Below are 27,014 nucleotides of genomic sequence, written 5' to 3'. Positions count from 1 at the left end.
GATATACAGTATCCTCCTCATCAGGCCTTCCTAAGGTTTGCGGTGCAGGATTGTCATTACCAATTTCAGACGTTGCTGTTTGGGCTTTCCACAGGCCCGAGGGTTTTCACCAAGGTAATGGCGGAAATGATGGTACTCCTTCGCAAGCAGGGGGTCACAATTATCCCGTACTTGGACGATCTCCTGATAAAGGCGAGATCAAAGGAACAGTTGAGTGGAACTCTCCCTGTCGGTTCTGCTGTCGGTTCTGCGACATCACGGTTGGATTCTAAATTTGCCAAAGTCTCAGTTGATCCCCGACAACTCGGCTGCCCTTCTTGGGCATGATCCTAGACACGGAACTACAGAGAGTGTTTCTTCCGGCGGACAAAGCTCTGGAAATACAGACCATGGTCAGGGAGCTTCTGAGACCAGCAAGAGTGTCGATTCATCAATGCACTCGAGTGCTAGGGAAGATGGTTGCGGCTTATGAAGCCATTCCGTTTGGCAGGTTTCATGCCCGAGTGTTTCAGTGGGATCTGCTGAACAAATGGTCCGGGTCTCACCTGCACATGCACCGGAAAATAAGTCTATCTTCCAGGACCAGGATTTCTCTCCTGTGGTGGCTGCAAGGTTCTCACCTTCTAGAGGGACGCCGATTCGGAATCCAGGACTGGGTCCTGCTGACCACAGAGGGCAAGTCTCAGAGGCTGAGGTGCAGTCACACAAGGAAGACGTTTCCAGGGAAAATGGTCAAGTCAGGAATCTTGTCTCCACATAAATGTTCTCGAGTTAAGAGCCATTTACAACAGCCTCCTGCAAGCGAAGTACCTTCTTCAGGGTCTCCCTGTCCTGATTCAGTCGGACAACATAACAGCGGTGGCGTACGTAAACCGCCAAGGCGGAACAAGGAGCAGGGCAGCAATGGCGGAGGCCACAAGAATTCTCCGCTGGGCGGAACAGCACGCGAGCGCTCTGTCGGCAGTCTTCCTTCCGGGCGTGGACAACTGGGAAGCAGACTTCCTCAGCAGACACGATCTCCATCCAGGAGAGTGGGCTCTTCATCAAGAGGTATTTGCAGAAGTGACAAGGCGTTGGGTAATTCCTCAAATAGACATGATGGCGTCTCGCCTCAACAAGAAGCTTCCGAAGTATTGTTCCAGGTCGAGGGACCCCCAAGCCAGTGCAGTGGAAGCCCTGGTAACTCCGCGGGTGTTTCAGTCGGTGTATGTGTTCCCTCCACTTCCTCTCATTCCAAAGGTGTTGAGGATCATAAGACGAACAAAGGTTCAGGCAATACTCGTCGTTCCAGATTGGCCACGGAGGGCCTGTTATCCGGATCTTCAGGAATTACTAGTAGAAGATCCTTGGCCGCTTCCTCTAAGAGAGGACCTGTTACTGCAGGGGCCCTGCGTGTTTCCGGAATTACTGCGGCTGCGTTTGACGGCGTAGAGGTTGAATGCCAAATCCTAGCTCGGAAAGGTATTCCCGGGGAGGTCATCCCCACTCTCCTTAAGGCTAGGAAGGAGGTCACGGCAAAACATTATCACCGTATTTGGAGAAAATATGTGTCGTGGTGTGAAACCAAAGCAGCTACTGCGGAGGAGTTTCGCTTGGGTCGTTTCCTCCACTTTTTGCAGGCAGGCGTGGATGCAGGCCTGAAATTGGGTTCCATCAAAGTGCAGATTTCGGCTTTATCTATTTTCTTTCAAAAAGAATTGGCCGCCCTTCCTGAGGTTCAGACTTTCGTGAAGGGAGTGCTGCATATCCATCCTCCATTTGTGCCACCCGTGGCACCGTGGGATCTTGAAGTGGTGTTACAGTTTCTTATGTCTCACTGGTTTGAACCTTCGCGTAAGGTGGAGTTAAAGTTTCTCACTTGGAAAGTGGTCATGCTTATGGCCTTGGCGTCTGCCAGACGAGTGTCAGAATTGGCGGCTTTGTCTCACAAGAGCCCATATTTGATTTTTCATGTGGATAGAGCGGAATTGAGGACTCGTCAACAATTTCTGCCGAAGGTGGTTTCTTCGTTTCACATAAATCAACCTATTGTGGTACCTGTGGCTACTGATGCTGTGGCAGTTCCAAAATCTCTTGATGTCGTAAGAGCTTTGAAAATTTATGTTGCCAGAACGGCTCTGGTTAGGAAAATGGAAGCTCTGTTTGTCCTGTATGCTTCCAACAAGATTGGAAATCCTGCTTCCAAGCAGACTATTGCACGATAGATTTGTAATACGATTCAGCACGCTCATTCTTCGGCTGGGTTGCCGTTGCCGAAGTCAGTAAAGGCCCATTCTACCAGGAAGGTGGGCTCTTCTTGGGCACTGCCCGAGGGGTCTCGGCACTTCAACTTTGCCGAGCAGCTACGTGGTCGGGGTCAAACACTTTTGCTAAGTTCTATAAGTTTGATACCCTGGCTGAGGAGGACCTCATGTTTGCTCAATCGGTGCTGCAGAGTCGTCCGCACTCTCCCGCCCGGTCTGGAGCTTTGGTATAGACCCCATGCTCCTTTTGGAGTCCCCAGCATCCTCTAGGACGTAAGAGAAAATAGGATTTTTATACCTACCGGTAAATCCTTTTCTCCTAGTCCGTAGAGGATGCTGGGCACCCATCCCAGTGCGGACTGTTCCTTGCAGTTGTATTGATACTTGTTGTTTTCGGTTGCACAAAGGTTGTGTATCAGTTATATTCAGCATGTTGCTGCTGTTAGTTCATACTGTTATCTGGTATTCCCGCTAATCCAGGTGTGTTTGTGGTGTGAGCTGGTATATCTCTCGCCCTTAGTTTAACAAAAATCCTTTCCTCGAAATGTCCGTCTCCCCTGGGCACAGTTCCTATAACTGAGGTCTGGAGGAGGTGCATAGAGGGAGGAGCCAGTTCACACCCAGTCAAAGTCTTTTAGTGTGCCCATGTCTCCTGCGGATCCCGTCTATACCCCATGGTCCTTTTGGAGTCCCCAGCATCCTCTACGGACTAGGAGAAAAGGATTTACCGGTAGGTATTAAAATCCTATTTTTGACATGGATTTTCAATTTAGTCTTAGTCACGTACTTAGAATTGTCGTTGGTTTAAAGTCGCATTTTAGACTTTTTCTTTTTGCTTCGTTTTAGTCAAGAGTTTGTAAGTGTATCTGAGTTTTATTTTAGTCAATGTTTTAGTCATATCTTTTGCAAATAGTTTAATGAAACTAATGGATTTTGCTGAAGAACATTTCTCTAAAATTCTCTTGAGAAGTTTGCATACCTTTTAACTATCTGTTTAGTAATCTAGGCTCAGTAGGCTGAGAATATGTTACATACGGAGTCTGACTTACCATAGTGCTCCCATATATCATATCAAAATTAATTATTTAAGTTTGTTAGAACAAACAAGTGCAATACACAATCTTATTTCCTTCACAGCAGGTCATGTTTATTTTCTGCAAATATCTAGAACATATAATTGTTCTTTAAAAATGTAAAACCATACTTCCAGTGTAAATTTTGACAAGGACTTTACATTTAGTTTTAGTCACTTCTTGTTGCTTTGTTTTAGTTCAGATTTAGTCAGTGGATCTCGGTTTTCATTTTAGTCCTAAAATAAACTGCAGTCAACATACTTTTAGGCAACATTTTTGTTGACAAAATTAACACTGCTTTAACCTGCTAAGGTTGCAGTTCTCTCTTCAGTCCCTGCTTAACCCAAGGCCTCTTTCTTGAGCTAAAAGTTCTGTGCCAGCTAAGCTATAGAATGTGATATGAACTTACTGTTTAAAAAAAAAAAAAAACTCTCTGAGTTGCAATAAACAATATTCAACATATGCAGGGGTGTCACAGAGGTCAGTGACTGCCAGTGTGCTAAAAAGCCCCCCCCCCCCCTCATGCGACCCAGAAGGGGGGCATGACCTGACCCTATTTTCATTACACTGGGGTGTGTTTGACATTCCCAGAGATGTTGGGCTGCCCCTGGATACTCATCTGCCTGCACAGCCAACTCCTCCTTAATGACAGGAGCAGAGTGCTGTACGATAATGTCACAGAGCTCCCTGTCATTGAGGAGCCGGCATTTTGATGTTACCCCTCGGAGTGTGACACCTGGGTGCAGTCATACACCCCTTAGTCCCGCCTCTGATCATATGCACACTGCAAGAGGGTTCTCATTAAAATAATTGAATGGTTTAATGCCCACATCATTCAGCTGAGTATATTCTAATTTGTTTTATTTCCAAGGAACAACAAATAGCTTTCCAAACAGGAAACTATTTTAGGGGTCTATCATTCCTTCAGTTGCTGCAGCACTTACCATACTGTATTGCAGCATACCATAGAATTGTTTACCGCCGCAATTTATTAAACTAGATCCCCATGCGATCCACTATAAAAATGGGTTCACTCCTTTGAAGTTTTAAGTGCTTATTAAGCTGCAACCAGAAAGCTTCTTGTCTTATTTTTTTATGCATAGTGTACATGCATCAGGACACAAAGGTCTTACTGGGACTGCAGGCAGCCATATTGTTAGTGAATTGTTATTTCAATGGATTAATGCTCCTCAATGAGGTGTCCATTCAGTTCCGAGTGAGGCACATGCCATGCATGTTAAAGTAGGTCCCAGGTGCTTGGGTGAGTTATGGGGAGAGGAGGCTGGGTATACTGACTGAAGTTTGAGCAGAGGGGGACAAATGGTAATCAGATTAAAGTGTGGACCTTATGCTGGAGACTGACAGCCATATTGTATGCTCTGGAACCTCCAGCTGCTGTCTGTGTATTCTACGGTATTCACTGCTCCTAACGCCATTCTGAGATGCATTATGACTTTGACAAGAACTGCAGTAAACTCCGTTTAGCACAGTTTGATAAATTGGAAGTAGATTGCACTTCCCATAGCAGAGTAAAGGGAAGCAATATTTCATAAATCTGCAGAAACAATAAATTAATCAAAGTGTTGGTAAACCCTTTTCTCTAGCATCCATAAGGGATATTGGGGAAATCTAGTATGATGGGGTATAGACGGGGTCCAAAGGAGCCAGTGCACTTTAACTTCAACTGGGTGTACTGGCTCCTTCCCTCTATGCACCCACCCACAGGCAGTTTCGAAAAAAGTGCCCGCAGGAGAGGATACACATCTCTGCAGCTCCTGTCTGGGCAACAGCATACCTGCACCATGGGGGTGGGGGGGGTCGTCACCGGCTTTACGAGGTGCAGAGCCGCTTGCTTGCTGCAGGACCACTGTACTGAGTGGTTGTTCAGTGGGGCACTGCGCCTTAGCTGTTTGCAGCACGCCGCACACCCCTAACGCTGCCTGAAGGTGACATCGGTGGTGAGTACAAAGTTCAAAGTGCGGCTGACCACGGGCACGGCATATGGGACCTTCCCAGGGGGGTCCCGCTAAGATCCCCATGTAGACACAAAAGGGCTTGACTAGCACTTGTGTGATGTTTTAAGCTTAAAAGTAGACTTTTGCCAGTATAATAAATGTATGTAACTCCGGCGCCATAGAAGGGGGCGGAGCTACCTCAGAGCGGTACCTGAGGAGATTTGGCGCCTTCCTGTGCAGTACAGCGCTTCCTGATCCTCAGACACGCTGCACGCTGGATATCTGGTACAGGGTGTAGCAAAGGGGGAGAGCCGCTTGTGTACACTATCCTGATCCTATTTAGGACAATAATTGTTAGTGTTTACTGTATTATAGGGAGCTGACAGCCTCACTGGGGCTGTGCAGCTCAGGGTGTGCTGGTGTCCTCTCTGTCTCCTCTCAGTAGGGCAGGCTTGCATTATAACTGTGTGTATGTTATTAGGCTTACTGTGAATATTGGTAAACACAAGCTGTGCAGTGTATGTCACACTAGATTCTCTCACTTATCTAATGACTCTGTTTCCTGTGAACAATGCAGTCAATCTTCACAAATCAGTGAACGGGCTAGGGAGAGGGTCCAGAGCCCCACTGGTTAGGGTCTCTTAAGATTATGATAGCTGATATGTCATCCCGGCTCAATGCTAATGTGCAGAAAACTCAGCTACTACAAGCTGTTGCAGATTTAGCTGTTAGGGCAGATGCACAGTCCCCCCTCTCTCATGCAGGTCCTCAGAAGCGTGGTTTACCTGCTATTCTATCTGATACAGCAGATATACAGGATGATGGTGATGACTTGGACCCCGTTAGTTGGGGATCCCGATGCTGCTCAGGGTATTGAACCCCTCATTTTGGCTATAAGAGATGTGTTAAAGCTCCCTCTAAAGGACGCTGCGTCATAGCAGTCATTTTTCTTTACACAAAACAAACCTAATGTCACTTTCCCTGATTCTACAGAGTTAGATGACTTCTTCAAATAGGCCCGGAAAAATCCAGACAAAAAAATTCCAAGTGTCCAAAAAGTGTTTGCGCACTTTTCCATTTCCTCCTGAAGGTAGAACATTTTGGGAGGAACCCCCTGGGGTGGATGTCTTAGTCTCTCGCCTGTCTAAAAAGGCAGTGCTGCCCACCCCAGCTCCTTTACAATGAAGGATCCTGGGGATAGGAAGATAGAGACTACCCTAAAAATTAATATACACTGCAGCCGGTATATCACAAAGACCGGTCATTGCAGGTTGCTGGATGACCCATGCTATTCATTCTTGGGCCACTCAAATTCACAGAGGACACTACCCGTGTCCTCTGCTTCGCTCAAGGAGATGGGGAACATTAATGCTTGGACTTCTGCCATGGCAGTGTCGGCGTGCAGGGCCTTGGGTTGCGTCAGTGGATCGCGGACGCAGAATCCAAATGTAGTGTGGAATCCCTCCCCTTTTCTGGGGAATGGCTTTTTGGGGTCGAATTGGATACCTGGATTTCCAAAGTTACGGCTGTGAAGTCTACGTTCCTCTCCTCTGGGGCCCCGTCGGCGAGACGCTTCTGTCCGGGGCCGTCTGTCCAGTACTTTCGGTCTCACAGATTTCGATCTAAGGCCAGAGGTGCCTCCAATGTGGCTAGAGGGACCAGAGGAAAGTCCAGAAAACCGGAGGCACCAGAGGGAAGTCCAGAAAAACTGAAAGCACCAGTTCTCAGGAACAGTCCACCGGTTCTGCTTCCACTAAGGCCTCAGCATGACTGCCCACCCCAAGGGGATCTCGAGGTGGAAGCTCGACTGCGTCACTTCAGCCGCGTCTGTGAGACTTCCTGCCTGGATGCCTGGGTCAGAGATCTCGTTTCTCAGGGCTACAGGCTGGAGTTCGACAGTACTCCCCTCAACGATTTTTCAAATCAAGCTTACCAGTTTTGGAGGATATGCAAGTTACGTTGCACCAGGCAATCCGAAAGTTGGTTCAGTCTCGCGTCATTGTTCCAGTATCACTACCGGAATGCGGCATAAGGTTATATTCAAACCTGCTTGTGGCGCCGAAACCGGACGGTTCAGTCAGACCCATTTTGAATCTTAAATCCTTGAATCCTTACTTGAAGGTGTTCAAGATGAAATCCCTGTGAGCAGTGATTGCGGGCCTGGAAGAACAGGAATTTATGGTCTCCTTGGATATCAAGGACGCCTATCTCCATATTCCCATTTGGCCACCTCATCAGGCATACCTGCGGTTTGCCCTACTGGACAATGACTTTCAATTACAGGCACTACCCTTTGGCCTGTCCACAGCCCCGAGGGTATTCACAGAGGTGATGGCAGAGATGATGTTCCAACTCCGGGTCCAAGGGGTCAATGTGGTCCCTTATCTGGACGATCTTCTAATAAAGGGACAATCCAGGGAGCTTTTGTTGCTCCATATCGATCGCACTATCCATCTTCTTATTGGACCATGGGTGGATCCTCAACTTGCAGACGTCCCACCTGGAGCCAACTCAGAGGCTCCTGTTCCTGGGGATGTTGCTGGATACTGTGGCCTAGAAGGTGTTTCTACCAGAGTACAAGGCGAACACTCTTCAGGAGATGGTCCGCATGGTGCTCCGGCCTACTCCATCCATCTTTGCATAAGATTGCTAGGAAAAATGGTTTCCTCATACGAGGCAATCCAGTATGGGGAGGTTCCATGCCAGAACATTTCAATTGGATCTCCTGAGCAAGTGGTCCGGATCGCATCTCCAGATGCACCAGATGATTCGGCTGGCACCTCGGGCCAGGATTTCCCTCCTTTGGTGGCTACAGTCCTCCAATCTCCTGGAAGGCCGGAGTTTTGGGATTCAGGAGTGGACCCTCCTCACAATGGATGCAAGTTCTACGGGGATGGGGAGCTGTCAACCAAGGGGCGCAGTTCCAGGGCAGGTGGCCAGCCCACGAGGCCTTTCTTCCGATCAACATTCTGGAACTTCGGGCGATCTACAATGCTTTGCTTCAGGCCTCTCCTCTGCTCAGGGATCACGCGATCCAGGTACAGTCGGACAACGCCACGGCAGTGGCGTATATCAATCGTCAAGGAGGGACAAAAAGCATAGCCTGCATGCGAGAGGTGTCAAAGATACTCCTCTGGGTGGAAAGAAATGCAAGAGCATTGTCAGCAATCTTCATTCCGGGTGTTATCAACTGGGAGGCGGACTTCCTGAATCGTCACGATCTCCACCTGGGGGAGTGGGGGCTCCACCATCTGGTGTTCCAACAAATCATTGAACGGTGGGGTTGCCCACAAATAGACATGATGGCTTCTCGGCTCAACAAGAAACTTCCCTGGTATTGTTCTCCCTCAGGCAAGGGCAGTGGTCGCACTGGCGTCTCCTTGGCCGTACCGGCTGGTCTACTTGTTTCCTCCGATTCCATTGCTCCCTAGGGTGCTAAAGCGAATCAGGAATCAAGGTGTCCAGGCAATTCTGATTGGCCTCGGAGGGCGTGGCACGTGGATCTTCTGGACATGTCTGTCGAAAACCCTCTACCACTAAGAAGAGATCTTCAACAAGGACCGTTTGTCTACCCGGACTTACGGCGAATTCGGCATGGAGGTTGAGAGGAACATCCTAGCTCACAAGGGCTTTTCCAAAAAGGTTATTGCTACCATGGTTCAGGGCAGAAAACCTGTGACGTCAAGACACTATCATCATATCTGGAGGAGATAGGTCTCTTGGTGCGTGGAACGCACGTATCCGCCTGCAGTGTTTCACTTGGGACGTTTCCTGCAGGCTGGTGTGGATAAGGGCTTACGGCTTGGTTCCATTAAGGACCAGATTTCAGCCCTCTCCATTTTCTTCCAGAACAAATTGGCTGTGTTGTCTGAAACTCAGACCTTCTTGCAAGGGGTACTCCACATACAACCACCTTTTATGCCACCTACGGCACCCTGGGATTTGGATGTGGTGTTGGCATTTCTACAGTCCTCCTGGTTTGAACCTCTTATGACGGTAGAAGATAAGTACCTCACGAGGAAGACGGTGATGATACTGGCCCTGGCTTCTGCTCGACGTGTTTCAGAATTGGGGGCCTTAGCGTGTAAAAGTCCATACTTGGTCTTTTGCAAGGACAGAGCAGAGCTCCAGACTAGACAGCAGTTCCTGCCGAAGTTTGTCTCTGCGTTTCATCTGACTCAACCTATTGTGGTTCTGACGCTTCTGCTCCGCCGGAGGCATTGGATGCTATGCGTGCCTTGAAGATCTATGTCAAGCGCACAGCTCGGGTCAGAAAAACGAATTCCTTGTTTGTCCTCTATGATGCGCAGAAAAAGGGATTGCCCTGGTTCAAAGCAGTCCATTGTTCTTTGGATTAGGCTCACTATCCAACAGGCCTATGTGTCTGCAGCCTTACCTGTTCCTAAATCTCTAAAGGCCCACTCTATAAGATCAGTGGGCTCTTCCTGGGCGGCTGCCCGTGGAGTCTCTGCCTTGCAACTATGCTGAGCTGCTACCTGGTCAGGGAAGTACACTTTTGTGAAGTTCTACAAATTTGATACCCTGGCCAAAGTGGACCAGTTTGGGCAAGCGGTGCTGCAGCAGTCTCCGCACGTTCCCGCCTGTTCTGGACGCTTTGGGATGTCCCCATCGTACTAGATTTCCCCAATATCCCTTATGGATGCTAGAGAAAATAGGATTTTAATACCTACCGGTAAATCCTTTTCTCGTAGTCCATAAGGGATATTGGGCGCCCGCCTCAGTGCGTGGATTTTTCTGCATGTTCTTGCTCTATAGTTCCTGTTCAGCTGTTGCTGTTGTTGTTTGTTAGTGGTGTGTTGGTGTTTAAATCTCACCACCTTTTCTGTTTTCATGTTCCTTCTCTCATATATGTCCTTTCTCCTCTCTCTTTTTACCTATAACTGCCTGTGGGAGGGAGTATAGAGGGGAGGAGCCAGCACACCCAGTTGAAGAAATGCACTGGCTCCTTTGGGCCCTGTCTATACCCCTTCGTACTAGATTTCCCCAATATCCCTTATGGACTACGAGAAAAGGATTTACCGGTAGGTATTAAAATCCTATTTTAGCGCATAATACAGGAGAAAAAGGGATTATCATAGCATAATAGACCCCTTGGGGGCTTAGTTATCAAGTAATATTTGCAGGAAGAGCCACAAATAGTAAGTATCCCCCCAATGTATTATGGAGCGATTGCAGCAGATATCTCAATATATGTGCCTCAGTCCCTCCATTTCCAACAGCAGCCAGAGCTCCAATAGTTTGGCCCTGGCACCCAATGCCACCTCGTGTTTGCCTATTGTCTATGTCTATGGGCTACATTTTGTAAAAATTACCAGCAGAGGCCAATGGCTGGTGCACATGCAATGGAGTACCGAGGAGTGAAGAGACTGCTGATGTAGTCACTTCACTCCGAACACATCGCAGGGACAAGCTCCATTCAGAGACCCTGTCCAACTGGGTGTATATTGACACATAATTTGGATCATATTTAATTTCTTATTGGTGTGAATAGCTGCGATATTAAATTACATTTATTGTGTCTAAAACCCAATAATTGATAAATATTCCACTTAGTGAGCCGGAGAACTTTGCAGATCAATCTGGTGTGTGTTGTGTATAATTGTTACTGTATATATAGATAGTAGCACCACATTTAGGAAGTTACGGTCGTTAGGTCGACATTGCCATTAGGTCAAAAGGTCGACATGAGTTTTTCACATTTTCTTTTCTTAATTTTTTGGATTTTTTCATACTTAACGATCCACGTGGACCATGATTGGAACGGTAAACTGAAGCATGGAGAGCGAACACGGTGCACTAATTTGGGTTCCCCGTCACTTTACGGAGAAAACGACACAAAAAACCTCATGTCGACCTTTTCACATGTCAACCTAATGGCAATGTTGACCTTCAGTGGTCGACCTAATGAGTGTCGACCTAAGTTGGGTCGACCCAACGATCCATACCCAGTTACAGTGGGTACATTCAGATGTGGGCCGGAGACCAGATACTATGGGGTTTTCCTGACACAATGGCTGCTCTGCCCCCTATACTATGATATGCACACTCTGCAGGTCCCTGTCCCTCAGCTACAGAGAATTAGGGATTTTCTGTAGCATCCTGTATGAGGCTGTCCGTTTCCTAGTGCCAAAGTCTCATGCATTATTTATCTTTTTTATATAAGCTGGAAATATTTTTTGGTAATTTTGTTGAATTAGATTTTCACAATATATAATATTATATGACTTTCTTATTTTACTGTACTTTAACTCTTAAATTACTTATTCTAGTTTGGGCAAAGCAACTCTTGCATACAAACAATGTGATGACTATGATCACACTGATGAAAGGAATCAAGGCATGTGTCGCAGTATAAGCTGCAGAGGCATTTTCTGGTTAGATCATACTTACCTGTGAGTAAGTTGAAGTTGCAGCGTGTCCACTGATCAGTGTCAATATTGTAAGAGTCTATATGTCGAACCAAAATCCGATCGTTATTGTAATCTAAATCATTTCCACCCAAGACATAAAGTTTCCTTTGCACTGCTGCCATGGCATGGTACACTCTCCTCTGCAGCATAGGACTGCGACTTATCCATTTATTCTGGAAAATACAAATGAGAAATTGCTATGGCATTCTGCACTGGTTACTGATGCACAGTAAGGAACAGGAACACATATACAGTAAGATGGATGAATTTGGTTGTAAACATTGGAGACTTATTTTGATGTGTATTTTGTGAAATTTTGAGCAGCAGCTCTATAAGTTACTAATAGCCATTTTAAGTTGTTCTTTGCTTAAACTCACTTCACTAACATTAAATTGTTTAGTCAGGCTAATGGGCAGAGATACAGTATACTGTAGCTTCTCAATAAAGGTAGTGGGCATTCGATGGAGGGGCCCAGTAGAAGTAGCAGGGGGAACGCTGGAATAAACATGGATAGCGAGCAGAATGAGCTGGAACCATATTAGTGTGATCGGGTACAGAAATAGCCAGAGCATGGTTTACAGGTTTCAGTGAAGGACATTATTAATACTGGTCATATATTCCGTAAATATGCCAAATCCTAATGATTACGTGGCATAAGGGGGAATGTCACGGTTTCCAGTTTCCCGCTTGCAGTCAATACTATATGGCAAATCAGTTTGTTTTAATGACTGGTGGCATTGGAGATGGCCAGTGGAAGTAGGGGGCATCAAGCTGCAACATTGAGCTAATTAACTGTTGGATATCTCCCCAAGAGAAGGTGACATCTTAAAATAGATGTAATTTTTTGGTATGTAAGGCATGTTTATGCTTTTTAATATAAAGCTTTGTTGTGTAATTAAAAGAATGCATGGCTATTATTATAAAGTAGACATTTAAATGCAGTATACTGGGAGTATATTAATTTCTGAATGTGTCTTTTTACTATTCACAGAATTTACAGATTACGTCCACAGTTTATAAAACACATCAACATGTTCATCAAATGTATAACTTGCATGTTTCTCCTGGATTCATTTAGCAAACTTTATAATCCAATTGTACACATTAACTAGGACAGGATCAGAAATTACTACTGTATTTTGCATCATTAACAGCGAAATCCCAAAATAGAAAGATAAAGATGCCATCTGATTTGCAAAGCATCCTGTCCCCTGATTAAAGCATTCTTTCCTCTACTGCAATGCCTGCCAGGTGAACCATAACACAAGCAGAGAGGCACAGGGGCCTGAGTAAGGTCACGGCTAAAACGGCAATGTTTGAATACTAATCAGTGATGGGAAAGCAGAGGTCAGCGCAGCCTGTCTGCTAGCAGGTAGCTCTGTGCTCGGTGGCAGATGGCAGTCATTATTGACTCTTTACAAAGGCCTTGCTTAAAGCCATGCCCCAGTGCTCGATGATAGATTCATTGAGATGCAGAGCGGGTACAAGCAGATGTGGTTTGCCAGGGCCCACCGTAAACAATATGCCAGAAGAATATAAAAAAAATGAGACTGTGCGCAAACATGAAGCAGTCCTCATTTTATAAACTTTCAATGATTAACTGTCTGTGTGCTTGGAATAGCATACCTTACAATTACCAAGGGAAGCAAAGCATAGCTGTGATGTTTCCACAAAAGTGCAACAAAACATCAAAATGCACATTTCATTTAAGGGGATATTATTAATGCAAAACTACCAATATATTACTGGAGTTAACGAGTCTCAATATCAAATTAAAGGGGTAAAGGGATCCAAAGATTTATTGTGCCGTGAAAGCCCTACAGATACCATAGAGTGACCTATTTTTCTGAATAGTAATAGGCCTGCAAACACAGTTCTAAAAGAAATGTGGTGGTCTCCTTGCAAATGCTTGAATAACATTAAAACCATCATTCAGTTTGGTAGATTAAAGACATGAGTAACTACATTTGTAGCAACAAGCAAATGTCATTTGAAACGTGCTCGCTGCTTTGTTGGAGGGTACACTGCCTTTTTCTGTTCAGAGAAAACTGGATTTCTACATTGACCATATGTCGGGGGTCTCATCCTGTTTTCTTAATGGGATGCATTTTGCACTTTTATAGTATTTTAGTTGCACTCTACTAAATGTACTAAAACCTTTAAACATACAAAAGTGTGACGTACATGAAACAGCTTCCACAGTATGTTTCACACTCTCGGAAGACTGATGCTGAACAACACAACAGTAGTTGAGGAGGAAAAGAGGTTCGATTTTTAAAGTTTCTTTTTGTTCTTTATTAGTGTGGATTTTGAGATATATCCACAAACCAACAAAGCTGTGCTCAAACTAAGTTTTCTGCAGTTCCAAGGCCCATGAAGTAGGAGTCCTTATAATGTGATAGACAGGTGGAGTGCCAGTCAAAATGTCGACACCAGAATGTCAATATTTGCTGAATTTTGATATTCAGGATGTCAGCATGTTTGGAATAATAAAACAAAACTGGCTAATAAACAGTCGCAAGCTTACAATCTATGGGGAAATAGGCATTGATACACAAGGATAGGCAGTGGCGGATCCGGGGGGGGGGGCACTCGGGCCCGTGCTCCCCCCCCCTGTCATTTGTGGCCCCAACCCTATGTGTCCCCAGCGCAGCACAGGGAGATGACGGGCGCCCGCTGAGATTGTGTTACCAGCGGGCACCCGTCTCCTCACCCTGAGCCGGAGGCAGGAGCTCAGTACTGAGCTCCGGCACTGTCACTGTGCGGCGTGTGCTATGGGAGAGACGTCAGTCATGACGTCTCTCTCATGGGGGGTCATTCCGAGTTCGCTCGCTAGCTGCTTTTAGCAGCATTGCACACGCTAGGACGCTGCCCTCTGGGAGTGTATCTTAGCATAGCAGAATAGCGAACGAAAGAGTAGCAGAATTGCAAATAAATAATTCTTAGCAGTTTCTGAGTAGTTCGAGACACTCCTACACTGCGATCAGCTCAGCCCGTTTCTTTCCTGGTTTGACGTCACAAACGCCCTGCGTTTGGCCAGCCACTCCCCCGTTTCTCCAGACACTCCCGCGTTTTATCCTGGCACGCCTGCGTTTTCCGCACACTCCCAGAAAACGGTCAGTTTCCGCCGAGAAACACCCACTTCCTGTCAATCACACTCCGATCACTTCAACGATGAAAATTCTTCGTTCGGACGTGAGTAAATCTACTAAGTTTTGTGCTAAAATACTTAGCGCATGCGCGCTGCGTACTATGCGCATTTTTGCCTTAATTGCTCCGTTGCGAAAACCGGCAACGAGCGATCAACTCGGAATGACCCCCCATAGTTCTGACTGAGGAGCGGACGCCCAGAGAGGAGGAGGACTGCAGCAGTCTGGAAGCGGGAACGGGGCTTGGTAAGTATGATGTTTTTTTTCTTCCTTAGTGCAGCGGGGGCATCAACTGGGGGCAAACTACACGGGGACCTTACTACTGGAGGGGCCATCAACAAGGGGCATTACTACTGGGGGGGCATTACTACTGGGGGACATTATTACTGGGGGGGCATTACTACTGGGGGTCATCTATTGTGGGCAAACTCCTGGGGGGCATTACTACTGGGGGACATTTTTACTGGTGGCATCTACTGGGGGCATTACTACTGAGGGGTTCATCTATTGGGGCAAACTCCAGGGGGCATTACTACTGGGGGCAAACTACTGGAGGACATAATTACTGGGGGACATTATTACTGGGGGCCAACTGCCCCTCACACACTGCATCCTGCCTCACACCCTGTCCCTCACACGCTGCCCCCAGCACCTCACACGCTGCACCCTGCCTCTCACACACTGCCCCCTATACCCTGCCCCTCACACACTGCCCCCTGTACCCAGCACCTCACACACTGCACCCTGACCCTCACATGCTGCCCCCTGCCCCTCAAACGGTGCCCACTGCACCCTGCACCTCACATGCACCGAAGCCGCACGCAAATGTACTTGCCCCTTCCATGGTGCCCCCCTTATCATTTTCTTCTGGATCCGCCCCTGAGGATAGGTGCTATCTATTGCATAGTTGTCCACCAGATTGCAAAGGTTATCGGTGAGCTGCATGATATGGGCACACAGCAATTATGAACTGGGGTCAGGAAGAAGGGAAAGTAAAGGAAGAGAAGATATGTGTGGACTGTACAGTGGGGATATAATTGGATTGCCGATATTATAGTGTTGGCTTGATGAATGTCGACATAGACCACACCCGAGAAGCAGATGCACATAGCACATAGATAACATAATGTGCCTGATTCAGAGGTGGATACACTGCCAATGTAGGATGCAGAGAAACAATTCTTTGCTACTGCGTATACATCTAGTCAAACTGCGCTTGTGTCCTGATTCTGAGAGGGGGAGATGAACCAAGCCTTAAAAAGTGATACATTTCACGTTGATTAAGTACCAGCCAATCAGCTCCTAACGACCATGTCACAGGCTAGATTTGAAAAATGAGCTGGTTGGCTGGTACTTTATCACCGTGAACTTTATCACTTTTCAAGGCTTAGTACATCTGGTCCTCTGTCCGATGGAGAAGTGTATAGAAAATGTGGTTGGCTTTCCTGGGTGTTGACAGGGAGGTGTCTTAGCACACGTACGGAGATGTTCCAAGTTATGGGAGTGGCGCAGGCGTGTCTGTAAAACTGGTTGAGTACACAGATGCTCAACCGCTTACATAGGAGACCATACTTGGAAGTAGACACTGCATGTGCTGTAGGGCTATTGCAAGTTTCAATGGTGCATATAAAGACGCAGCAATCGGTATTTCAACATGTATGGATTCAGATGTACAAAAGGGAAGAACTTTGTAGTCCCATTTGTATACAGTCACAGTTGGGTGACCGCCAATAGCCGCTGCCGTAATTATAATTTCTCCTGTTCACCTCTGGAGCTTGGCTGCAACACCGATGTAGCCTAACTGTCAGTGGCTTCATAGGGGCATATTTATTAATTATGGGGTTTTAGACCTGATTCGCAGCAATAAGAAAGTAGGCTTTGGCAAAATGTATTAAAAATCACATAACCAGAACAGGGGCCCCCAAAAGAGCCTGTAGGTTTTTAATCTCACTTAAATTAAGATGTTTTCTCAACTCACATTGTACTTTTACCCTACCAATATGCATTGATTTAGTGCTAAAGTTAATGATCACCCATCATTTACCCAAGACCGATAAATGTGCTTTAACCACTTAACTGATGATATTTTTTTTTACCACTCAGAAATTGTCAGGGGGATAGGGGGGAGATTATGAGTGAATTAGGTGAAGGACACCAAAATGATTTTAGTTTAAAAAAAAAAGGTCTTGTTTTTTTATATATTTGTTTAAAAAAAATTCCAAAACATCAGAACAACGGGAACATCACGACCATCGCAACTTCAGTTTTAACAGCGTGGACAACCGCCACATTGGGGGGTGCTACTTTACACTTCCCCAATGGCTGCTATTGTCTGCAACTGCTGGGTGGGGGATCCTACCGTGTTGACCAACCAGCAGTGATCGGCAGCATGGCAAACACTGAAGGAGGGTGTGGGAAGGCAGAGGGATCTTCCGGTACCTCCTGAGAGCAGAAGCAGAGGGAAGTTTCTCTTGCTGCTGCACACGCTGTTTATCTGACTGGTCATATCCTGTGCGACCAGGTCAGATAAAGCACTTGCTGGTGTGGTTGCATATGAAATCTGATGTGACCGTGCCAGGCAAGTGATTAATACATGACTACCAACCTTTACAGCAGGAGTCTGTGGACCCAGAAGATTCTGCCAGTCCTGCCCTGTCTACTGAGGATAACTTTCTTGCCATTAAGTCCCTCAACAGTAACCTAAAGGAATCCCTTGAACTTAATTTGTACAAAGCAATTTCCTTCATTAAATCTGATATTTCCTCCCATGCAGCACGAACCACAAAATTGGAATCTTGCCAAGAACGCTTGCACAGATAGCAACAGGAAGCTATCAGATCTGGACCACACCAACAACAAGCTAGAGGAACTTAAACCCAAGAATGAGGATAAAGAAAATCGTAAAAGGCGCAAGAATGCTCACATCAGAACCCTTGTGGAGTCCGTTAAACGCAGTGGTGGTCCCTACCATTAACAGCCCAGGGGCTGCTCTTGCTGCAGCTGTAGCCAGCGCCAAGTAAATCTAATGAAGGGAAGAAAAAATACACCCATATGTACAAGAACCTTTAGCTAGCTCGCTGAGTCAGCTGGCGTACAACAGCTTCTAGGGCTGCAGAGTGTGCAGCCCCGAGAACCATAGTACTGACAGCGTATCAGCACAGTGCGTGTTTCCTGCTAGCAGCTCTTACTGTTCTAATCACACTGCAGACTGTCAGTCCCAAAGGGGAGGAGGCTTTCTCCCCTGAGACTGCCAGCCATGTCTGTCTAAGTAGCAGGCAGAGCTTTCAATAGGAAGCCATTGCACAACTAACTCCTCCCTGCTGTGCCTGCGCCAAGTAGAGAGGACACAGGAAGGCAATCAGGGAAAAGAGGGGGTGCAGGTCGGAGTGTTGGAATTGGCGTTCACTAGGAAAGGATGGACCAGTGGCGGATTTTTACTGGGGGGTGGTGGGATGGTTGCAGTCCCACAGCCCCTAGGTAAAATCCATCACTGGTTACACTTGATAATCTAGAATTTTACTTGTAAATCCTGTGTGTTAGTCTCCTTCCTGAACTTGGTTCTTACACTCTCCTAATGGAAAAAGCCCATTGGGCCCTGCATCCTAAACCTAGGGACAACGAACTACCACAAGATGTCTTTATTTATGTCTTTATTAATTTCCTTAGTTTCAAAGAGGAACAGATTATGTTGCAGACCCGAGGCAAACCTTACATTCCGTTTAACACTGCTAAGCTTCAACCCTTACAAGATTTTTCTCCAGTGACAACCGCCATCGCAAATTATTGATGAAAAAACTGAGGCCCTTTGGGTGACCATAGAAACAAGGGAGAAGTTGATTCTTCGTATTGGGGTGATATACAGGTCAGGAAGAGGAACTGGACAAGAACCTATTGCAGGACATCACTAAAATGGCATTAAAAGGAGAGGTGATAATCATGGAGACTTTAATCTTCCTCATAAACTGGGAGGTGTCTGTTGCTAGTTCCACTAGAAGTAGGGACATTTTGAATTCCTTGCAGGGAGCATCCCTCCACCAATTGGTGAAGGAGCCCACTCGGAAATATGCGATATTAGACTTAATACTTACAAATTGAGACAGAATATCTGACATAAAAGTGGGTGAAAACCTGGGATCCAGTGATCATCAAGCAGTATGATTCAGCATAAAGACAGACTGACTCCCATACAAAAACAAAGGTGTTAGATTTTAGGAAGGATGATTTTGTAATGATGGTAAAATGTGTAAGAGATTCTTTGGCAGAGTGGAGGAACTTGGAAGGAGTGCAGGAGAGGTGGGAGATATTAAAAAGTGCAATATTAAAGGTAATAGACCTTTGCATCAAAAGTGTTAAGAAAAACACAAGGAAAAGAAGCCAGTGTGGTTTGCGAGAGAAGTAGCAAGTATTGTGAAAGCAAAAAAGATGGCTTTTAGGAAATATAAGCTGACACAAAATAAGGAAGACAAAGAGATATATCTTGTTAGACAGAAGGAGACTTATACCCCTTTTCCACTAGCTCCTTAAAACATGGGTAAATGCGCGGGGGCGCGCATTTACCCGTGTTTTTCCCTAGTGGAAAAGGGCCCCCCTGGAAAATTCCTGGATCAAGTAATCCGGGAATCGTACCCGGGTAGCTAGCCGTTAGCTGTCTAGTGTGAACGGGAGCCATGTCGAGGTGACACGGCTCCCGTTCACAGTGTATGGAAGGGTGGCGCTGGGAGATCATGTGATCTCCCTGCCGCGTCACTAGCAGCGTCACCAACCTGGCAATATGCCGGGTTGGGGAGCGCTGTCTGAAAGGGGGCTGTAGCACGGGTCGCAGCCGTGTCAGGCGACACGGCTGCGACCCGTGCTACTAGTGGAAATGGGGTATAAGGTAATCAGATGTGCAAAGGAACAAGCTGAGGAGAAAATGGTCCAGTCACTGGGTAAAGGAGGCAAAACATTTTTTAGGTATACTGTATAAGTGAAAGGAAAAAAACAATAGACGGAATAATAAGACTTCAAACAGAGACTGGGAGACAATGTAATAGATCATCTTAATAATTATTTTTGCTCAGTATTCACTACTGAAAGAGAGGGGAAGGGGCCACAGTTAAGTTGCAGGTATGTTCAGGAAAATTAAACCAGTACATTTAGAGGAGAAAGTCCTAACAGAACTCTGAAAGCTGAAAGTAAATAAATCAATGGGGCCAGATGGGATACATCCAAGGCTCTCTTGTGTCAAATACAATCTAGTTATTACAATTGAAGAGGAAGGGAAAGCACTCAGTGAGTGCGCACACTATGAGCTGTATACTCCAAAGCTCAAAATAGTTACATTTAGGTGATAAATTTAAACAATACAAACAACTTTTACTAGTTAATTCTAAGAGGTACTGTACAGCTAAATTCTGCGTGCATTAGAACATAGACAAAAATTCCAAAGGTATTGACTATATTGAGGATGGTCAAGAACAGACACTTTCCTAAGACATTTCTGATAGAGTGCATTTCAATCGCAACAGCGCTTTTGTGTGTACACACTGCATAATGCATGCGCTGTAGAGGTTTTTAGAGATTTTTGTGCATACAGTAGCAAATATTTGCTTAACTATGTGAACATCGGCATTGATGTGACTGAATCAGGCCCTAGGTATATTATATTCTTTTTACAAATATTTAGGTCTGCACACTCATTGGAAGCTCAATGTAGTTAAATAATGTTGACTCCGTTTAGAGTTAAGAGCAAATACAACTTTTTTATGTACAAATGTGTTCATGGGGTACACATATTTTACGGAGAAGTCATAGATTTATAAGCCAAGGTGGCATCGGCTGGGTTTCAGAATTTTACATCTTCTGATAAAAGAAGCTCAGCAGATGGGCATTAATTGCTGAGTGCGAGCTGACATACAATTATGCAGCCAGATGCACGATAAGCTTATTTTTAAAGGACTTGATTCTTTAAATGTACATAAAAGAGTGGAGAAGTCTCATTTGAAAGGGCAAGCAGCATATTGTTGATCATTTTTTTCCCCATGCACCCCCATATTTAGCAGTTTGTAAATGACCTTTAACGTCCACTGCACAGACTATACATTCAGAACTAGTACTTTTTTTCTTTGAAAAAAGGTACAGGCTCTCACCTAAAGTTACAAGTTGATAAAAAAATGTATAGTATCTTCCATACTGTCAGATGTTTATTTCGTTCATTTCTGAAATAATTTCACTGATTTCTACAATACTTGTTTCCAGAACTAGTTCTAAAAAAAAAAAAGTGACATATCCCTGAGCACCATCAGAATAATGCACTGTTCAGGCCGCTTTTTAGACATTGCCTACAACCTGCAGGGGAACTCTAAATTGCTGTGAGGTCTAAAGTAGTAGGGGAAACTTCAATTGCTGTTTGCGGGAGAGATCTGTATCAATGTAGGGTTCCACAGCTAACTCCACTATTGATTTACAGAGAATGTAATTCAGGTTTAAAAGAGATTAGAATGTACCATGCGGCATCTTAAAAAAGCTGCCACTTCTCAGCGTGAAACTATTCATTGTGTTATGTTTTGAATAGTATTGCAGTTTCACAGTTTTGCAATGTTTATCCCGTAGAGTCTTAAATAAATGACCATGTTATAACTTACCTGGTTTGGATCATATACCATTAGTCTGTTCTGGTACTGTGCTGTGTTAGTCACCCCACCTGAAATAAAAATGTTTCAGAATATGTCAGGCTCTGAAATGACAATATGTAACCTGACCTTCCCCCCCCCACCTGCATCCTAGCCACATATTAAAGCAAATAAGATGCATTTTCATAAACAAAAGGCTCCCCAACATTAGCAGAGCTGCCACCTGACTCATGCCAGGCATATCCTGCAGAACTAGCGGTGGTGCTAGGGGACACCAGCCAAAATCTTGCCTAGGGCATCATATTGGTTAGGGCCGGCTCTGCCACACCTTATAGTGATTTGTCAATGCTTTACAAGGTCTTTGGACCTACAGTAATTCAGAGATGTACATAAACTCAATGTTCACGTACATCTTCAGTGTTATTAGATCTACACAGAATCCACACTGCGCATGTGCAGATCCGTGGCTGTGATGTCGCTCACAGTGCTCTAAATGCTGATTGACATGCTGCTGGCATTTGAGTGCAGGGACTAGCAACGTTGCCCAGTGACTGCGTACTTGAAAGCAGCTTCAGTGGCTTCAGCAGCCTGAACTTCCCAATCATCCTGAGGAATACCCAGATAACCACTGTTCACACACATGATCCAGTGCTGCGTCTTCGGATGCAGCGGCGGATCACAAAAGCGTGCAGTCTGCTACAGATGCCTCCTGCTTCTTTTACATATTTTCACATAACGCAGTGGCTGTAGCTAAAGCATACATCTCTGAATCAGGCCCTTTATTTGGACTAAAAAATAGATACTGTCATACAAAATGGATAGACATTTAAAACTACTGCACATCACCCTGTTAAGAAACTCCTTAATAAATAAATGTATGGCGTATAATTGTAAATAGGAGTATTTGTGAACAGTGACGTACTGAGTATTTATAGCAACTTGTATTACAATGTATGAAATCAGAGGTGTCACAAGGTGGGTGAAGGACATGGAATCACATCTAAAGTCACTGGTATCAAAATATTTAGCATGACTATATATTGTTCTTAATACATGAATTTTTCCACTCAAGTAATACATGCACACTACTTTCACGCATCCTTTTTATACTCTAATACAGGCATGTCCAAACTGCGGCCCTCCAGCTGTTGTGAAACTCAGGGACGTGCAGTCAGGGGAGGCAGTGCCTCCCCTGTGATTAATTATTAAAATAATAAAAAGAAGATACTTATGACACATATTCTGTGTCATAAGTATCTTCTTTATTGAATCCTAATCATTTTACTGCTTTAAAGTACTTTGGGAGGCCCTGATAGTAGTGCCTCCCGTGGATAATGGGAACGGGGACAGTGCGGGGGGCGGAGCCTAGCATTGGGCTGTAAAAGCCCATGAAAAAACATAGGGAAAGCGGCACTGTTCCAAGTGCCTCACTGACAGGGACACCACCCCCATGTCAGCGAGGCACCTGTGATTGGACAGCGGATCCAGGGCTGGATCCTCTTGTTCAATCACCCACATGCGGCGCTGGAGGCGGCGGGTCCCGGCGTTAATGATAGCTGGGAGTAGCAGTGGGCCTTCAGTGTGTGCGGCTCTCCCCCCCGTCCTCCGGCTCCCGCTCACCTCACTACCAGCAGCGGCGGTCCTGCGGAGCGTGCAGCTCTCCCCCCGTCCTCCCCCTCTGGCTCCGTCCTCCCGATCACCTGACAGGCAGCAGCGGTGGCCGTGCAGTACGTGCGGCTGTCCTCCTCCGCCTGCTCCTGTCAGTATAATGTTCATTTTTACAGGTGCCTCTACCCCTTTGGATTCTACTGGACAAGTGGACGTGATCGGCGTGGGATGTAGGTAAGTAATCTCTCTCATTTTTACAGGTACCCCTATTGGATTCTACTTGACAAGTGGACGTGACCGGTGTGGGATGTAGGTAAGTATGTTTGAGTGTGTAAGTGTGTTTTAATAAAATTTTACTGTCACGGTGTGTGTGTTTGTGTCTTTATTTGGGTATTTTTTTGTTGTAGAACTACAGGTACCAGCGAGCCTGTTATTTCCCCGCCTGCTGGTACTTGAGGTTCTCCAAGTACCAGCAAGCGGGGGAGGATTGCTGGGCCTTGTAGTTCCACGACAACAAACAATATTCTTTTTCTCTGACGTCCTAGTGGATGCTGGGGACTCCGTAAGGACCATGGGAATAGACGGGCTCCGCAGGAGACTGGGCACTCTAAAAGAAAGATTAGGTACTATCTGGTGTGCACTGGCTCCTCCCTCTATGCCCCTCCTCCAGACCCCAGTTAGAATCTGTGCCCGGCCAGAGCTGGATGCACCTAGTGGGCTCTCCTGAGCCTGCTAGTAAAGAAAGTAATGTTAGGTTTTTTATTTTCAGTGAGATCTGCTGGCAACAGACTCACTGCTACGTGGGACCGAGGGGAGAGAAGCAAACGTACCTGTTCACAGCTAGGTTGCGCTTCTTAGGCTACTGGACACCATTAGCTCCAGAGGGTTCGAACACAGGCAAAGGTCCTCGGTCGTCCGTTCCCGGAGCCGCGCCGCCGTCCCCCTCGCAGAGCCAGAAGATCAGAAGTTGGTGATGAAATCGGCGGCTGAAGACTCCTGTCTTCATTAAGGTAGCGCACAGCACCGCAGCTGTGCGCCATTGCTCCCACTGCACACCACACACTCCGGTCACTGTAGGGTGCAGGGCGCTGGGGGGGGGGGGGGGGTGCGCCCTGGGCAGCAATAAGAATACCTTTGGCATAAAAAAGACACATAATACAGTCTGTGGCTGTATATGTGTAAAACCCCCGCCATTTTTTAGTCAGAAACAGCGGGACAGAAGCCCGCCACTGAGGGGGCGGGGCCTTCTTCCTCAGCACACCAGCGCCATTTCTCTTCACAGCTCCGCTGGAAGGACGCTCCCCAGGCTCTCCCCTGCAGTCTCCTGGCACTAAGAGGGTAAAAAGAGAGGGGGGGCACATAAATTTTTCCCAATAGCTGCTGTATCAATACACCTTTTGCCTAAATTTACTTCTGGTAGTGTGTATCCCTGTGTATATAGCGCTGTGGTGTGTGCTGGCATACTCTTTCTCTGTCTCCCCATAGACCTTGTAGGGTCCTGTCCTCAGTCAGAGCATTCCCTGTGTGTGTGCTGTGTGTCGGTACGGCTGTGTCGACATGTTTGATGAGGAGGGTAACGTGGAGGCGGAGCAAGTGCAGATAAATGTGGTGTCGCCCCCGTCGGTGCCGACACCTGATTGGATGGATATGTGGAAGGTCTTAAATGACAATGTAAACTCATTACATAAGACATTTGATTATGTTGCTGCCGGGGGACAGCCGGGCTCTCAACCCGGGCCTGCCCAGGTGCCTCAGAGGCCGTCAGCGTCTCAAAAACGCCCACTATCTCAGTTGGTTGACACAGATGTCGACACGGAGTCCGACTCCAGCGTCGACGAGGATGAGGCACTATTACAGCCCAAAATGACTAAGGCCATCCGTTAATGATTATTGCAATGAAAAATGTATTACACATTTCAGAGGCTGACCCTGTCCCTGACAAGAGGGTACATATGTTTGGGGAGAAAAAGCAGCCAGTGACTTTTCCCCCGTCACATGAATTAAATGAGTTATGTGAAGAAGCGTGGTCTTCCCCTGATAAGAAAGTGGTGATTCCCAAGAGAATACTAATGGCGTACCCTTTCCCGCCAACGGATAGGTTACGCTGGGAATCCTCCCCTTGGGTTTACAAGGCCCTGACGCGCTTATCTAAAAGAGTGGCCCTGCCGTCTCAGGATACGGCCGCCCTAAAGGAACCTGCGGATAGGAAGCAGGAAAGTATCTTGAAGTCTGTGTATACACACTCTGGTACTCTACTGAGACCGGCTATTGCTTCAGCTTGGATGTGCAGTGCTGTTGCAGCATGGACAGATACTCTGTCAGAGGGGTTGGATACCCTGGACAGGGATACCGTATTGCTAACACTTAGCCATATTAGAGATGTCGTCTTATATATGCAGGATGCCCAGAGGGACATTTGCCTGCTGGGCTCTCGAATAAATGCAATGTCCATTTCTGCCAGGAGGGTCTTATGGACTCGGCAATGTACAGGGGATGCCGACTCTAAAAAACACATGGAGGTTTTGCCTTATAAGGGTGAGGAATTGTTTGGGGACGGTCTCTCGGACCTCGTATCCACAGCGACAGCTGGAAAGTCGACTTTCTTGCCACAGGTTTCCTCACAGCCTAAGAAAGCACCGTATTACCAAATGCAGTCCTTTCGTTCTCAAAAAAGCAAGAGAGTCAGAGGTGCATCCTTTCTTGCCAGAGGCAGGGGTAGAGGAAAGAAGCTGCACCATGCAGCCAGTTCTCAGGAACAAAAGTCCTCCCCTGCTTCCACTAAGTCCACCGCATGACGCTGGGTCTCCACAGGCGGAGCCAGGAGCGGTGGGGGCGCGTCTCCGAAATTTCTGCAACCAGTGGGTTCGCTCACAAGTGGATCCTTGGGCTATACAAATTGTATCTCAGGGATACAAGCTGGAATTCGAAGTGACGCCCCCTCACCGTTACCTAAAATCCGCCTTGCCAGCTTCTCCCACGGGGAGGGAGATAGTCCTGACGGCTATTCACAAGCTGTACCTCCAGCAAGTGATAATAATGGTACCCCCCCTTCAGCAGGGAAGGGGTTACTATTCCACACTGTTTGTGGTACTGAAACCGGACGGTTCGGTAAGACCCATTCTAAATTTAAAATCCTTGAACATTTACATGAAAAAGTTCAAGTTCAAAATGGAATCGCTCAGAGCGGTCATAGCCAGCCTGGAAGAGGGGGATTTTATGGTATCTCTGGACATCAAGGATGCGTACTTGCATGTCCCCATTTATCCGCCTCACCAGGAGTACCTCAGGTTTGTGGTACAGGACTGTCATTACCAATTCCAGACGTTGCCGTTTGGTCTATCCACGGCACCGAGAGTCTTTACCAAGGTAATGGCGGAGATGATGGTACTTCTCCGGAAGCAAGGAGTTACAGTTATGCCGTACTTGGACGATCTCCTCATAAAGGCGAGGTCCAGAGAGCAGTTGTTGGTCAGCGTAGCGCACTCTCAGGAAGTGTTGCTACGGCACGGCTGGATTCTGAATATTCCAAAGTCGCAGCTGATTCCTACGACGCGTCTGCCCTTCCTGGGCATGATTCTGGACACAGAACAGAAGAAGGTATTTCTCCCAGAGGAGAAGGCTCAGGAGTTAGTGACCATGGTCAGGGATCTCCTGAAACCAAAGCAGGTGTCGGTGCATCACTGCACGCGAGTCCTGGGAAAGATGGTAGCGTCATACGAAGCCATTCCTTTCGGCAGGTTCCATGCCAGGATCTTTCAGTGGGATCTGTTGGACAAGTGGTCCGGATCGCATCTTCAAATGCATCGGCTGATCGCCCTGTCCCCAAGGGCCAGGGTGTCTCTTCTGTGGTGGCTGCAGAGTGCTCATCTTCTCGAGGGCCGCAGGTTCGGCATACAGGACTGGGTCCTGGTGACCACGGATGCAAGCCTCCGCGGATGGGGGGC

At 46.5% G+C, this 27,014-nt stretch overlaps 1 protein-coding gene across 1 annotated transcript in view; it reads right to left on the bottom strand.

Annotated features, from left to right (window-relative positions):
• Positions 1 to 27,014, bottom strand: part of KLHL32 (kelch like family member 32) — a 320,778-nt gene that overhangs the window by 23,710 nt on the left and 270,054 nt on the right. The window contains exons 8-9 of the mRNA XM_063917019.1: positions 21,475 to 21,533; positions 11,683 to 11,875 (exon numbers count right to left, since the gene is read on the bottom strand). Of these exons, the coding sequence (XP_063773089.1) occupies positions 11,683 to 11,875; positions 21,475 to 21,533 (252 nt within the window). The remainder of the gene's footprint in view (positions 1 to 11,682; positions 11,876 to 21,474; positions 21,534 to 27,014) is intronic.

The sequence above is a fragment of the Pseudophryne corroboree genome, chromosome 4 (assembly GCF_028390025.1).
Source record: "Pseudophryne corroboree isolate aPseCor3 chromosome 4, aPseCor3.hap2, whole genome shotgun sequence".
Classification (NCBI taxonomy): Eukaryota; Metazoa; Chordata; class Amphibia; order Anura; family Myobatrachidae; genus Pseudophryne; species Pseudophryne corroboree.
This window is presented reverse-complemented; position numbering and strand designations above follow the sequence as displayed.